This window comes from Egretta garzetta, unplaced genomic scaffold (genome assembly GCF_000687185.1).
Source record: "Egretta garzetta isolate BGI_Z169 unplaced genomic scaffold, ASM68718v1 scaffold787, whole genome shotgun sequence".
Lineage (NCBI taxonomy): Eukaryota > Metazoa > Chordata > Aves > Pelecaniformes > Ardeidae > Egretta > Egretta garzetta.
The window spans coordinates 678,020-694,899 of record NW_009260266.1 but is presented as its reverse complement, the minus strand read 5'-3'; the positions used below and the strand labels follow the sequence as shown (position 1 = coordinate 694,899).

General features: G+C 36.3%; 1 protein-coding gene across 1 annotated transcript in view; it reads left to right on the top strand.

Annotated features, from left to right (window-relative positions):
• Window positions 1–16,880, top strand: part of HELZ (helicase with zinc finger) — an 89,887-nt gene that overhangs the window by 45,899 nt on the left and 27,108 nt on the right. Inside the window, exons 14-20 of the mRNA XM_035897709.1 lie at window positions 1,108–1,238; window positions 3,702–3,881; window positions 4,412–4,516; window positions 11,450–11,628; window positions 13,167–13,285; window positions 13,518–13,663; window positions 16,148–16,295. Coding sequence (XP_035753602.1) covers window positions 1,108–1,238; window positions 3,702–3,881; window positions 4,412–4,516; window positions 11,450–11,628; window positions 13,167–13,285; window positions 13,518–13,663; window positions 16,148–16,295 — 1,008 coding nt within the window. The remainder of the gene's footprint in view (window positions 1–1,107; window positions 1,239–3,701; window positions 3,882–4,411; window positions 4,517–11,449; window positions 11,629–13,166; window positions 13,286–13,517; window positions 13,664–16,147; window positions 16,296–16,880) is intronic.

Here is a 16,880-nt window from a genome sequence, read left to right as displayed (position 1 = left end):
AGTTGTAGCACAGTAATTACATAAATATTTAGTGATAGACAGCAATGCTTTGAAAAAACCCCTAAAAATGTATGTCAGTCACGTGAGGTTCTTCAGCAGCTTTGGGTGGTTTTGTGCTCTTTTATATTAGTACAAAGCTGTGTTAAATTTTGTATAAAGGCTTCTGTTTTAGTTGTTAACATTTAGTTCTTTGGCGCAATGCTCTGATCAGATCTGTTTGGTTTTGGAGAGATTAATAATTGAAATTTAAATACGTGTAAATGATAATCTGAGTAAACGGTTTTTATGAATTGTTTCCCCAGGAGCTGCTTTTATCCACTGTTCAAATTTAGAATGTAGTTTTCTCTTTGCTCTTTTAGTATATGTATGTATAAACTGAATTCACTATCTGTTGTTCAGTTCTGAATTTAATCAGGGATGTTAACGTGCTCTGCATGTCGTTTCTGGCTTTGTACCAGAATTTTGTTGGCATTATCTTTTATTTACTAGTACTAAAACATAAGTAATTGAGACAACAAAAAAATGAATGTATTGATAAGCAACTAATTGTTAGAAATTAACTTTTGGAGAGTTCTAATAATTGAACATAAATGACAAGTTATATTATTCCAGAATGTTTGACTAGAAATAAAAAATGTCTGGGTCTTATCTCTGCTGGTCACACATCTGATTTATATCATCTGTTGATCTGTAAAAATTTCTCGCCTGTCACTGTTTCAAGGTTGTTCTTACAAGAAGGGCCGGAAGCTTATAGTTTAAAAACCAATGTTTTAGGACAATAATATTTTCTGGGAGTATTTTTGTATTCCAAAAACAATTCCAAGAACGTTTTCCCTTTATTTTTTTTTCTGAAAGTACAGTGGAATCTAATCATCAAACAACATAATTACATTAGAGAAAATGCTGTATTTGTCTTTGCTTCCCAAAAAAATGCAAGTTGATTTTATTGCAAATCTTTTGATTGAATGATGTTTGCTGTTTTCTTCTGAGAGTCAGTAGTTTTCAGGAAGATAAAAATGTATCATATGCAGCGAAGTCTAATGAGTGTTTTCTAAATTAATTATTTTTGGTTCACCTATTCATTTATTCATTCATTTTGTGTTGCAGGTTGAACTTCAGTTTCAGTTAAATCGCTTACCCCTCTGTGAAATGCATTATGCCTTGGACAGGATTAAGGACAACAGTATTTTGTTTCCAGATGTCAGCATGACTCCCACCATACCCTGGAGTCCCAACAGGTACAAGAATGCAAACACTTTAATATCAAAGATTGTATGGTAATGCAGTACTGAATTTCTCATAACAGATGGCTAAAATCTGCCCTAGAACAAGAAACACGCTTTGCTCTTCATTAATGGTGAGGATGGTTCAGAGAAGGGAGTGAAACTGTTCTAAATAAGACAAGAGAAGTGATTTCTGAGGACTGGAGTCTGTTGATTGGTTTTCCCTGCGGTTGAGCTGTGGTTTTATAGGCATTGCAGTTGTACTGTAGCTGTAGAAAACAAATCTGCTACTGATATTTACTGTTCTGCTGTTCTTCACTGAAAAATATGCATGATACTTTATAGGAATGTAAATACCAGTTACAAGGAGTTTACTTTGCAGGATCTCAAGCGTGCAGATTTCTGTTTGCAAGGAGCGATCCATTAATACTTTCTGAGTTTGATGCAATGAGCCCAAATTTGGACATATCACTGAGGGGGGTGACTAGGAAAAGCGTGGGAATGAGTCTTGGAAGGACCGGCATTGCACTTGCAAGCAGTCCTGAGATTCTTTGTATGTATGTCTTACAGCTCCCTTTATGAAATATAAACTCCTGTGTCATATAAATACTTCTAAGGAAACTTAAGGCTGATGCAGGGCAAATAGTTTGTCTTGAAGAGGAAGCTTAGGGAAGAGAAATGCCAGGCTGTGTTGCTCAGGGAATATGGTCAGTGTTATTGCTGCACAGGGAAGGGTGAGAGAGGCATAAGGTTTCTGTACTTAAAAACCAGGGAAATGAGAGGTATGTGGAACTGATAGCCTGTACAGCATGCGAGGAGTCGTGTGGTGGTCTGGAGGTGAGAATTAAGAGTGTGATTGTGATGCGGTACAAATCAGAAGATAGCTCAAGGATTAAAAGAAAAGTGATCTGGCCAGAAACCTGAGACAGGGAGATAACGTGAGACAAAAGTTACTGGAAAAATTTTAATTGTCTTCGGAAGTGTAGGAAGAACAGAGACTATAAAAGGGTGGGAGCAGTGTTCTAGGTGAGGATGCTGCATTCATCAAAGCTTTGACAGTAAAGGCAGAAAGAAGGGAATGGGTTTTGCATAGGGTTGTCCTACAAAGCTAATGGAGGTCAGTGACAGTCTTAAGTTCTGGGTGAATCTTACAAGGAAATACTAGTGTTTAGGAATAATTTGGCAGTAAGCAGTGATTTCAATAAAAAGGTAAGTCAAGTAAGCTAGAACTTTGTGTTCTCCGTTTTATGTTTGGAAATTTATATTTACAGAAATTCACAGATCAGTTCTAGTTGACATTTATTTCTATAATTGTTTTATGTTTCTTATATACATAAAGGATATATATAATGGTTGTAGTTCAGTTTAACTCACTGTAACGAGCATGTTTTTTTCCATCTGGTGGCTTGGTTTGCCCTACCTTGAGATCCACTATGGACTGATGCAAAATTGTCTGTCCCTGTTTTTCTTCTATTTTTGTTTTACATCCCTATTAATTTCCAGTATTTCCTAGAGTCCCCTGCCAGCTTGTTGTTCACAGCTGTCTTAGAAGTTAGGAATTCAGTCAATTCCCTCTTGATTTTTTTTTTATTCCCTGTTGCTAACTACTACTGAGTAGAAACTTCCCCCGTCTGTAAGAAGCAGAGGGCTTGTACCAGAGCAGATCACATTACTGAAGTATGGCCATATGTGCAGCAGTGACAGGTGGTTTTTACTATGCGTGTCTACTTTTAAATCTGTCAGTGGGAATATTAAAAACTGTGTCTACAAATCTTTAACCTCTTATGCTCATTGGAATTTTCTGAAAGCATCATCTTAATGCTGGTATCACTAGCTGGTTACAGCAAAAATCGTTTTTTAGACTGCTTTCCCATTAGAGGTATGTGCCTTGATGATCTCAACACACCCCCCCACCCCCACCCCCCAAAGAGAAGTTCGTAGTTAATTGGTAGGCATTAGTTTTAAAATTGTTTTTTAGTTGCATTGTAGATAATTTTTACAAAGCCCTGGGGTTGTATAACTGTTGACTTTTAAAGTTGACAATGTAAATACTGCAGGGAAGAAATGTAAGTAATGTTGCATTTTGCATAGAAAATCATTGTATGTCTACTTGCTTTTGTTATCAAAATGGTGACAGTGCAGCATATACTTTCCTAAAATGGGTACTATGCAGGTTAATTATTGTTAGATGAGATAATGTAAGTTGGGAAGTAGTTAGATTCCTTTTGAAAAAAAAAAAACCCAACAAACCAACCGGTTTACTGCAAATATTACCAAAGTTTTGTGATTAAAGCATGTGATCGTTTGGCTAGATGTGTTGATTTGTTTCAGTGTGCCTCAGAGTGACACAAGCAATACAGTAGCATATAGGCTCTTTAAGTTCTTTAAAGCTTTTGAAATCTTACCTCATTTCATTTCTGACTGACAGCAGATTGTCATAGCTTCTGTTTTTAAACTCTGTTGCCTCCTTTTGTACAGACAATGGGATGAGCAGTTGGACCCTCGGCTAAATGCTAAGCAGAAAGAGGCTGTTCTGGCTATCACTACTCCGCTTTCAATACAACTGCCTCCTGTTCTTATCATCGGTCCCTATGGGACAGGAAAAACGTTCACTCTGGCTCAGGCAGTCAAGCACATACTCCAACAACAGGATACTAGGTGAGATGGGGCACTAAATATAGAGTGATATTTGATTAGCAGAGACGATGTAATTCTTTACTTAAATTCAAGTGAAAGGTAGAAATACAAAATTTCCATCCAGCTTAAAAACAAAAAAACCCAAGGCATCCGTCATTGTTTTGAATGATAAAGTAATTTTATAGTCTTAGCCTGTATTTTCCATATAGAACAAAACTAATCAAAATTGACAACATGTAGCATGACTGTGATTTGCTCGACATGGAAGGTTTTGCAGTATGCTAGATAATAAAAGCTGTTCCTTACTTAAAATCAAGTCTAGATTAATAATCACAAAATAATTATTGAAAAGCTGTTTGAACTTTAAATCTTTTCATAACTGAAGGATTTGAGTTAAAGGGCTAAATCATGCAAACTATGGTAGGTTAGTGACTAGTTTCATTAAGACAAATGTGCAGGAAGATGGCCACTGTTTCCTTTTTTTTGTATTCTACTGCTTTGAATTGTTTTCTGTTTCTTCATTGCTTTTTTATTTGCACCATTTATTCCAGCAGGATTCTCATTTGCACCCATTCTAATAGTGCTGCTGATCTCTACATAAAGGATTATTTACATCCATATGTAGAAGCAGGCAATCCCCAGGCAAGACCTCTCAGGTATTTTTTTAAGGCTTATTATGTATCTATAAAATACTATTCTTAAGAAAAGGTGTCTATAAAAAAGGTTAAAGAACTTTTAAAACATAAAAGCATATTGGCATTACCAGCAGTGCTTTTAAAAACATAGACTAAAAGGAACGTGAAACATTGTCAACATAATTTTGGGTTATTTGTTAAATAAAAATAAAGACATCCTTTTTTAAGCTTTTATTATTCTATTGATAAATGTGTCTTTCCTAATGAGCAAACTTTTGATATGCTCCTCTAAAAGCTACTATGATAAAATAAAATGAACTTTAATTGTATTTTAGTTCCAGAAAATTTTGACTCACACTTACAATGTTGATTTGGAAACTGGGGCTACTCACCTGGCTTTTTGAAGAGAAATTTTGATGTCATAGGAGCTACATATTTAGAGAATCATGTGAAAGTAGTTTGGCCTCTTCTGATAAGTCAGTTTGAAGTCGTTGTGTATGTGGTTAAATGTACTTACCGTGGGTATTTTGGGGAAATTAGTTAAGGAAAAAAATGAAGAAGAGGTGGAAACTTCAAGAGCAAGGAGGGTAAACTGGCATAGAAATAGTTAGGGAGGATTTATTGATGGGCAGTACCCGTTCCTGGGAATATTTTGCGCAGTAATCACAATATATAATGTATACTGCTAGCATGGTACATATTTTTTAAATTATGGACATCATTTTCTGAATGCCACTGTGTGAGTTTATTATATATTACTAAGAAAATGACTATATGTTTACTTCCTAGCTATTAAAAGCAATGCTGAACTTACATTTTATGCAATGTCAGTAAAGCCAGTGAAGTTATGTGAAAGGGCTAGATTTACAACAGGTGTAAATTCTTTTAGGTTTGCTGGCTTTAGTTGCCATGCAACATTTTACAGACACTGAGGATCTGGCCAAGGAAAAGAAGGCAGCTTATTTTGGAAGAGTTACCTTTGGTCTGGTTGTATTTTAACACAGATTGTCTTAAGGTGATTTGTAAAGCACTTTGTGATGAAAAGCATTACGGTGTCTTAATTTTGTGGTGGGAAAATATGGGTCTAATTGACACTTCTGGGAATATTGAAGTGTGATTTAACAGAGCAAGGAGTAAAAGTTTAAATACAGTTTTACTGTGGTTGCCAGGCTTTTGCTACCTTCTTTCATGTCCTGTATTAAACTGTATAGTCCAGTCTCAGAAATACTTACGAAAAACATACATAAACAAAAGTGGTATTTTTCTTATGGTTAAAATATATATACATATTTGGCAAGAAAATTACAGCACATAACTTAAAAGTCACTGAATGTTTGAGTTTGAATTTAAGTATAATTGTCATATAATTTATTATGAATCCTTCAGAAAGTGCCACTGTAGGTTGTATGATATTGTTCAAATCATCATGATACCTCTATGAAAAGTTAAAATTTTAGAAAATGGAGGCATCTCTGGAATTGTGTATATATATTTATCGATCCACAAGTATGTATGTTTTAAAAAAAGAAATATTACATAAAATTGAGAAGTGGATGTTGTTTGAAAGCTTAACTGCATGTCGACCTGGTCTGGCGGGAGTTAAAGGGTCAATTTATCTGAATGGAAAGCTAGAGCTATGTGGGATTCCTAGCCTAAAATTAATTATGGATCTGTTCCCTTTCTCACTGACTGTTGTCAAGATATATTTTCAAAATAAAATCATTACTGTTACTTTAAACATGGTGCTCTGAGCCTCTTGCAGTATTTTAAAGGAAACATCGAGTGGAGTAGAAGCAGTTAATTATCAAAGCTGGATGTGCTATTTGCATGGTTTGATGTGTTTCTAAATGACTGAACAGTTTGCTTTAGATTTTTTTTTTCCTTATTTACTCTACAATTGATGAGTTGGCTGAATAGCATCCTTGCTAAAAATGTTTCCATAGCTTAGTGGGGAGCACCATAATATTTATGTTGTTTTTAGAGAAGGAAAGCATAATTATTTCATTGACTGAGTACTGAGAACTGTGTAAATATTTCTGTAAATTTCTGTGGGCAAGATGTACACTAAGTAAATTATCCTGTCAATGATGCAACATAAAAGTCTGAAGCCTAGAGTTTGGGGGTTTTGTTTAAATATCATGTTATAAATTCATATTTTTTCCTAACAAAATAACTTTCTATGCCCTTTGGAAAATGCAAAGTCAGAATGAACACTGAGAATTTATGTCAAGTCTAAGTTCTGCACCTAAATAAAATACCAGTGAAGCCTGAAGGCCAAATTCTCATAGTTCTGATGCCCATAAACAAATTCGTACCCACAAAAAAAAAATGCCCCTGGGTTTGATTAGATGACTCAACCATATTAGGGGAACACTCCAAAACCTGACTCTTACTGAAGAAACTTGACATTGAGACAATTTTGTTATACTTACGTAAATTAATTCAGAAGTGTTTCTGAAAGGAAAAAAACCCCGACCCTAACCTACAGTTGAGAGGAAAGAGCCTTCAATTAAGTTCTTCTGTTAGGTGCTACGGCATTTGGTTTTAAGTGTGGAGAAGCAGGCACCTTTACATGGTGAGTCAGAGCTCTAAGAGGTAGTAATTGGCTCCCAATTTCTGTACCCTTTTACTCTTTGAATGTGCTTGTCTCTCTCCATAACTGCTGGAGCCTCCAGGAGGTGGGCTGCTGAGGTAGGCACTGTAGTGCAGTACTTCAGATGATCACCACCTCCTAGAAACTCCAGCCGAGACCTAGGAAGCAGGTAGCCGCAGATTCTTTGTACATGTCTGGGCGTACAGTGATTGAGGTATCTACTCTTTATTATTACTATTTTACTTGCATATTTCAAATTTAGCTGTAGCCATACGCTGGGTTTATATGTAATACTAGGGGAAAAGGAAAGATCTTGATACTGCTTTTATCTGTATCCTTAATATTTTTATTTATTCCTAAACATGTTATTGCTGACTATCAGTTCAGCAATGTCAGAAAATAAGTTGATTCTGTTTCAGATATCTCAGCTGAAACTCCTCCGGTTCAATTTTTAAATATTTTGATCATAACATACATATGTAAGTACTGCATGTAGCCTGAAACCAGGTAGCTTTAGTACATGGCTACTAGCTTTAGGAGATACCCAGACTGTAAAAATTAATCAATCAGAGCAAACCAGAGTTTGAATTAGGAAAAAAAACCCCAAACCCACACCAAAACCCCAAGTTTTTAAAAGTCCATTGCCCTTTTTTCCAAATTGCCTGGAGTAAAGTTCTCATACTGAAAACGGTATTAATTTATCTTATCAAATGTTAGTTTGTAAAATAAATGCCTCTTTAGCCAATTACTTTTTTTCTTGAAACTCTAGCTTCTATCTTATGTCAACCTCAAAGGAAAATTGATCAAAAAAGTCAACTTTCAAGTTGCAAGACAGGTTCTTCGCATGTTTTCTGCATCCTAAGGAACATACTTGTTCATGAGAACAAGCCTCTCTTTGGAGGTGGATCAAAAGAAATGGAAGAGGGAAATCAGATGCTTTTAAAGTCCCACAAAACCTAAAGAAAACTACTTAGATACATCTTTTTTTTTTTTTTTTTTTTTTTTATCGTCTGTTAACAGAGGCATGAAACGTGACTGCTAGGTTCTTTTTCCTGTAAGCTTCTGTGTTCTTTCTGCTTGAGGGATTTCAGGTGAGAAATAACTGCACAAAATTTGAGGAGCTGGGACTGGAGTTTATCCAAGAAGAGTTCTTCGGAGCACAGCCTGCAGGGAGAATCCTGGCCTTTTTATCAAGAACTGGGAGGAATTAGTGTTTTCCGGTTCAGAACAGGGAAAAGGAAGCTTTGAAGAACTTAAATTTAGTCCCCATTCACTCTGTTGTAAGGAGTCACGAGTAGTAGAAGTCGCTTTTGTAGGACAGGAGGGCAAATGAAACTGTTTAGTGTCCCTCAGAGGTTCTGACTCTAGACTCCCCCTTTATTAATTTAGAAGTGTATATTAAGTGATTTCGGAGCAATCCCAGCCTGAAACATGAACAAGGAAATGTTTGTGAATCTTAATTACTTATATAAAATCAGTATTTTTGCAAATAGTCTATTGTACAAATTGATGCTTTGATGGACATTTTATCGGTGGAATCGAAACATGAAAGTTTAGGAAATACTCAATTTGACTAACAGCTAATAGAAATATTTGGGCAAATTTCTTTTCTGAGGTAACGGCTGGAATGTTGATGGAAACATAGATAGGTTAGCTTGCCAGTTTGTTCCATTTTTTGGCTCTTTGGCTAGAGGTCCACAGAAATGAAGGCTTTTGTTGTAGATGCCCAGATGCCACATTTAGAAATAAAGGTGGTATGAATTTCCACGCGAAATGCAGTTTCTGTGCATGCTAAACCCAGCATCAGTGGGTACAGTGGATATGTTCAGTGCTTTTGTTTGCAGAAGATTTGAGTCCCTAATCTATTATCTTCTGGGATTTCCATTTCAATGTGGTTCTCTATGTATTTGCTAGGAATTTCACTGCCTGTGGTTTGGATGAACCTTAGTATTCAAGGTTTTAATTTCTCCAGAATTAAAATCCTGATGTGAGGCACATGATGTGAGACAATACACTCTCATACGAGCTACGGCTGCGTTTTGGGTTTGTAGCTGCAGGTTTTGAATGTTTCGATTAGTAATTGCCTGACTCCACTGGCATTCAGGTGCTTTGCTTATGCAGGTATTAAGATTAGAAGGTTAGTTGCTTGTTTTATCGGAAGTTAAGGGTATGTTGCAGGGTGAAACGTTATGATTTATGTTAAGCTGGTAAAAACCATTTTTGTAATGGGTTTCTCTAACTTTAAGAAAAAAAAAAAAAGGAGATTTTATTAGCCCAAATTGCACCTGAGAAGAAATCCCTTGCTCAGTTTGGCTTACTTATATCACGACATTTTCGAAGTAGTCACATCTGTCAGGTGTTTTTATACCAGTGGTGAATAATAGCTCTGGGATACCTTTTTGATCTCACATCAAAATAAAAGAAATTAATGGGTAAGCAGCAATGCAGTTTGAAATGCTGTCAGCCAATCTGTGAGTCACACATAGCTGAATTTTTGTAATAAAAGACAGTGCATGGTATAATAATGTCTAATAACCATAATATTTTGCATTTCAATAGCACCTTTCATCCAAGAATCTCAAAGTGCTTTACAAACATAAACTCACAATAAACTCATTAATCCTCACAGTACTCCTGTGAGATGGTAGGTAAGTATTACCCTCACTTAAGATTGAGGAACTGAACCATACGAAAGCCAACTGAATGGCTGGGATACATAGAGCAGGGGTTATCTTGCTCCTCCTACCTTGTTCTAGCTATTAGGCCATGACTTTGTGTCGCTACATTGATGTAATAACAGTTTATCAAATAAAGCTTATCGGCTTGATGGCTGATAAGAAAGAAATATACTGGGGTGACATTAAGAAGGTTCATTGTTCTGAGAATGACTCAGGAGCGTAATGTTTGCTCCTGCACTGAACCCAGTCTTCACTGGAGTCATCTTTGGTCACGACGTCTCAGTTGTGGTTGGTTGTGTTGTCAAATTAAAAAGCCATTGAGAATACTGCAGTGTGTTTGCACCTCTTTGCGTTTCGTTTTGTGCTTATTGTCCAAAATGGACATTGTATTTTCAGAACCCAAATTTATTATAATCCTAATAATTGTTTCTCTCACATTATATGGAACTGAGCTGCAATTTTCAAATGTGGGTGGACACATGATATCCAAAGTCCAGCTAGTGCAATCAAGTTTTGCACTTCGGTGCATAATTACACTTTTCCAAATATTTTTTTAATGTTTTGGGATTTGTAATATGGGCACAGGAGAAATTAATCAGAAGAAAATAAATAATGAATAGATAAACCAAACACCATTAAATGCTGTATTTAGAACTGCAATTAATTTAAATAATTTCATCTTATTTTGCTTTGGAAATAAAATAATTCTAAATATTAAGAACTGTACAATAGTTTCCTGTAGTTTTAAGGGTCCACTTTAGGTTCACAGTTCTTTCTTGATACAGATTATATTTTTGAGGAACACTCCACAGAAAAGCCCTTTGATATCTTTACCCAGATCCTCAGCTGGCGTCGTTTGCTGTATTTCTATAGACCGCTGTGGAGTTACCTGTACTCTCTTTTCTGGGGCATACTCTTTGTGTCTTCCCTGTTCCTCTTCCATTTAGCTAAACTGGCCATAACATTTCATCACTTTTTAAGAAAAATTCATCACTGATCTCATGATATGGTAATGAAAATGATCTTATGTGTAACAGAAAGATACTTAAGTCCAGCGCTTTGCTGACAATGTCCTGATATTTTAGACTCTAGCCATCCTTCTTGGCACTATTTTCTCATTCTTTTATACAGTGCATCATAATGATGGCCCTGCATGATAAGAAAGCAAGTATACTTCCCGTTCAGTTCGTAGAACTCAGAAGACATATAGTATGTGTAAAAGGAAGTATAGGATTTTATTAATGTCTTTTGCATTTTTTTTTTTTCAAGATCCTATGGCTGTGGTTGATGAGATGTGCCAGACCACTGCAGCTCTGTCAGTTCCAAGACTATGGGCTATATTTATATTTCAGCTGAGAAAATATTTCTTTAAAATGAGTTTACTGATAGTTTGCAATGAAATAGACATTGCTGTGTGGGTTGCAGAACTTAAATGGATGAAGAATTTACAGATGTTCATATGTGAATTAATCCTTGGTAACTGTTCATATATGTAGTATTGCACTGCAGCAAATAATGGAAGGTAAATCCAGGGTGTTTTAGCATGTAATTCTGCACAGTTGTGATGGTTTGCTTCCTGAAGATTACTTTTATTTATCAGAAAAAAGAATATTAGCATTTGAAATATTAGGTGGTCGCTGTGTTCAAACTGTATAGAAAATAAGCCTCCTTTTTCTTTTGTAGGGTATATTTCAGAAATCGCTGGGTAAAGACTGTCCACCCAGTTGTGCATCAGTACTGTTTGATTTCAAGCACACATTCCACCTTTCAGATGCCACAGAAAGAAGACATTCTTAAACAACGAGTAGTAGTTGTTACTTTAAATACATCACAGTATCTATGTCAACTGGATCTTGAACCAGGTGAGAGAATTTCTAAACAAGAAGTGTCCATGCTTTAAGAATTTTCTCCCTCTTACCAGTGTCAGTTCCTTACCCAATTCTTTGAGTGATAATCTTAAATGGTCTTCTTTTTTATGAAGAAATGTTTATTACTAAGCTATAAACTGGTGGCAATCAATTTAACCTTTTGCTTATTGTGTTTTTTTCCTTATTTAAAATAAATAAGCATAACTATCTATGATCTGGTGTTTCTGAGATCCAAGAGGGAAAATTCTGTTTGAGATTATGACTTTGAATATTATGCTCATTAAGGTCATTACTCAGTGGAGCATGTAAGCATAAATACGCACAGAGAGCTTTTTTTTGTGTTTTGTGAATTGTTTGCTTTGCAGACAACTCCCACACATACAAATCCATGCTATGTTAACGTGATGCTTCTAGGGCTGTTTTCTAAACTGAAATATATTAGACTAATTTTTTGGGGGCAGAGGCTGCTTAGGGTTTATTGTTTTCTTGATCTCCAAATTAAATCCATCTGCTTTGTGAAGAATATGGAATTTCTTTACAGAAGTTATGGTTAATTTTTTATGGCTACATTTAGGCATTTGTTGCAATAGAGAAAACTCACATGGAATTTATGGTAAATATTTTCAGGTCTTTAGGTGGAAAGTAACGACTTTGGCAATGAGCTGTGTACAGTCATGCCATAATAATGCGTGTGCAGCTGTATGAAATTAATGTTTTTCCAAAGAAAATTGCTACGTTTTTATGTATATCATCTTAATTGGATGGTACACTAAGTCCTCTAATACTTTGTTTTAAACCTTAATGTATATCATATATCAATGCATAAAAACACTTCTATACCTATCCTGAATTTACATTTCATAATGTGTAAGTCTGCTGTGGCCCAGTGTTTTTCAAGTGCATGTTATCCTGTGCATAGATTGCCCCCCACCCCCCTCAAGAAACCTTTTGGTCCAATATTATCATAAGATTGAATTTAAATTTTCCTTCAACTTCTGTTCCTTTTTTCCCCCCTACATTCCTTAAAGCCCATAACCAGCAAAGTGCTCAGGTATGTGTGCAATTTTAATGGGAAATTTAGTATATAAAATAGTTAATAGGAGTCAAGTACATGAGGAAGTCCTTTTCATTGTCATTGTCCAAGGCTCTTCAAGCCTCATGGTGATGAAAAGATTTTCAGATTTGAGAAACCTGCGGAGGGAGGTTTGCCAAGAGACATTTCCTCTCGGTATAAGGAGAGCACAGATAAAACACTTGTTTAACTTCATGTATATCAGAAGAAAGAGGCGGATCTGTGGCTACTGCTGATGTCACTGGCAATCAGTTGACCACTGTTGGTCATTTGATGAGTTTGAAAATTGTGTGGTTTCTAGTAGTTGCCAGAAATTAATTTGTATAAGCCATACTGAATTTTTTCTAGTCTTGGTTACTATCAGAATACAAAACTTTTAGTACAATTTCTTGTATTGTGATCATTGTTTCTTTTATCATATTTCAAGTTTCATTTATTTGCCAATATCTCTGTTTTACAGGGTTTTTTACACACATTCTGTTAGATGAAGCTGCGCAGGCTATGGAGTGCGAAACTATTATGCCTCTAGCATTAGCGAATAAAAACACAAGAATTGTCTTGGCTGGAGACCATATGCAGGTAAGAGCTATAGAATTTTTCAATGTACATAATATATATAATTTGTATTTCTATATTTAAGGTATTTATCTGCTCCAAACTTCTGTGGTATGTGAATACCTCATAATCTCTAGTGTAGACTCACAAGTAAGGTTTCGGTTTTGTTTTGTTGCAAAATACATATGTTGGGAGCACGAAATTCCAAGTCCACGTATTTAGTTACATTTTCTTTGTATGTGTGTGTCTATTACAGCTCAGTCCTTTTGTCTACAGTGAATTTGCCAGGGAAAGAAACCTTCATGTTTCATTGCTTGATCGGCTCTATGAGCACTACCCTGCAGAATTTCCATGCAGGATCTTGCTGTGTGAGAACTATCGCTCCCATGAAGCTATCATCAAGTAGGTGTGAACTTTTTCACTGTATCATGCTTTTCTTTGACTGGTGTGAGTGAACAAAACAACTCTGAGCCACACACAACTGAATGAAGAGAGAAGCATTACGTGTTTCTGTAATGAAATCTTAATTGTTTTGAAGTTAATTAGCAGAGTAATTCTTTGTTACTAGGTTGAAATTCTGTCTCCTAGAACAGACGCCAGGGGTCCAGTTAGTTGTATTGCAGACCCCTGATTCAGTTGGGGATGCTTTGTCTGCAAGACTTGCACGCTAAGTGAAAGAAGAGCTATCTTTCTCTTTTTAACTGCTGTGCAGTACATTATATGGGGTTTGTGTTTTCTGGAACTGTTTCAGAATTACTGGAGTAGATTGTCTTGGACCAGTAAGTTATGTGCAATGTAAGGAACGTATGGACATAAAACTATGTACAGAAAAAAATAGGTCAAATTGTGGGCATGTTTCCTGTTGTCTTTATTTATTAATCAGTGGGTTTGCATTTTTATGCTATGATAAACTAATGGCTTCTAGAGTAATGAGCTCATCCATGAGCTGTGCTAGAAAGAATAAGTGCAATCATGGGGAAAAATGCTAAAGTTTAAATTCTAGCTCAGATATGTACTGAGGAATATTGTATTGGTATCCAGTCATACTAATTAGGTTATCACTGCGTTCAAAGCAAAAGCAGAAGGATTTAAATGCTCTGGGTAATCAGAAGTGAGAATGTAATGTATTTTGTAACACTGCTTAATCTGTCTTCATTTTATGGACTTCGTAATTATAGACTGGTGTTAAATTTCTTACACATTTCTTGAAATTGTAAGTTTGAAATGAGAGAGAATCTGAAAAGGAAGGGATCATTTCAGCTTTTGGTTAGAGATCACCCCCATGAAATTTGCCATAGAAAGATCGTGAAAATTCACTTCAACAGTTGGAGTTCAGACAGTGAGTTCCTAGAAAGATCTGCTGTGTTGAACACCGAGGTAAGGACTGCAGAAGTACCACTGGGGCTCGTCGGCTATCTAGTGAAAGCCCAGTGTGCCTAATTCCACTAGAAAGTATTGCTGTGTGCTGCGGAACCTGCTAAATACTCTGATGGTGGTCCATTTTGGAGATTGTCCCAAGTCTACTGTTTTTTATAATGTGGAATTTCTCCTGACAAATGGTACCATGGCACTTAAGACAGAAGTAAGTGTAGGAAGATGGTTCATGGTGGGCTCATTAATCATACCTACCTAACCGAAGTAGAGAGACCAAAAGAAATTAAGAAAGAACAAGCCATTAGTTCAGCCTGACTTTGGATCTGTAATTGGAGAAAACAGTCCTTGTAAAAAGGGTGTTTTATTGTTTAATGAGAACTCATTACTAAGAATTAATTTGCAGAAGAAATTGTTAGTTTTGCTCATTGGCCGCAGTGGACTGCTGCAACTCAATCCACAGAAGAGTTGCTTGTTCTTGGGGATTGTCCAGCGTAAGCCAGCTCTGGTCAGTAGTGGGCTGCAGTGGTTTGATGATTTGGTAGCAGACTAGCTTCTTTAGCTTTTCTGTCACCAGTTGTTTACATCTTAAGCTACAACAACTGGAAGCCTGGAAGAACTCGGTGAGCCCACAGACTGCACAGTCTCCTGCTTTTGTTGGATTCGTGTCAGGCTGTGTTTGTGTTACTGCATCCACAGAGCTATATCCGAAGAACGCTAAGGTTGGAGGTCGAGCGTTCAAAAGTTAGATTATACCAGAATTCACTAATTTATGAAAGCCAGTACGCTAGTTTAGCTCTACTGTGCATGCAGTAGTACACAGTACTTGCAGTACTACTGATAGTAATCTGCAGTCTCTTCTTGCTGGCTTTTTTGTCTTGTTCTGTTCAATTTGCCTTCTTCCCTCCTGCTTTTCATCACAAAAGTAGTCCTTGCCTCATTTCTTTTTTGGTCAGCCAGCTTCTGTAATGCCTGCTGCCAGCAGAGGAGTATGTTTTGGTTGGGTCTCTGATGGCTAGCAATATCGATTGGTCTGGAGTAGAAGTCAGAGAGAAAAAGCTTGCTTCAAAGCCAAATGCTTGGCCTGCATTGTGCTCAGTACACATGAAATCTTTAGTAACTTTGTCTTCCAAGTTCGACAACTCTTAACTGATGTAAGCAGGCTCATTGTCCAGCCAGCCTGGGGAATAACCAGTCCCAGACAGCAATTGTTCCTTTTGCCCAGTTTCAAGCCACCAGAACTTCTGAGCAAAATGTTAGTGAGAATGTTAGTAATGTTGTCGAGCTTTAGATTAGAAGGAAATACTGCCTTTGTAGAAGAAGTGTTGGAAAAGCATATTTTCAGTGCCTTCTGCTCCATCTGTAGTATGGAAATACCAGTTCAGAGAAATCACTTGAAGACACCGAACAGTAATCAGCGGTTCTGTTTTCCTTACGAAGTATTCTGTGATTGCATATTTTATCAGTGAGCTCATATGTAGACTCCACATTTTATTCTGTTTTGCCTTGTTACAGTTATACATCTGAACTTTTCTATGAAGGCAAATTGATGGCAAGTGGAAAGCAGCCAGCACACAAAGATTTCTACCCTTTGACTTTCTTTACAGCACGTGGAGAAGATGTGCAAGAAAAAAATAGTACAGCTTTTTACAATAATGCAGAGGTAAGTCGTCTTTGGCTTTATTTTTGATTGTTTTCTTAAAGCTCTCCTCCCCCCAGATTTATTGGTTTATGCTCGGTGTAGGTGGAAGACATAAATTGTCTCTACTAGGAGAGGGGAACATGGAGTTTGCTAAACACAAAGTAGTGAACATTGCAATTGTAGTAAACATTTTTCCACTAATTTATCTTCTTTTTTTCTCTGCAAACTGCAAGCTGCATGTAGTTCTCTCAGCCTCATTCTTCAGGATGTCTTTCCTGATAAATTTTTGTGACGTTCTGATGGATGTATCTTAGCAACTGAGAGTAACTGCAATTTGAAGTAAAACTTAGATTTCTTTGACTGTTGTAGAAATGTTCCCACTCAGATAAGAGTCCTCTGGAGTAACATTTCATATTTGCTTTAATATATTTAGGATGTCTAACTGATGATGTGCAGATGAGATTTTTTTCGGTGAGAACTTATTCTCGATACATTTGTTTCACATCAATTTATTTGTATTCTTCAAAAATTGCTTTCATTCTCATTCCTTCCTTTTAGTTTAAAAAAGACAAAACCAAACAAAACCCAAACACTCCCTGACCTTCT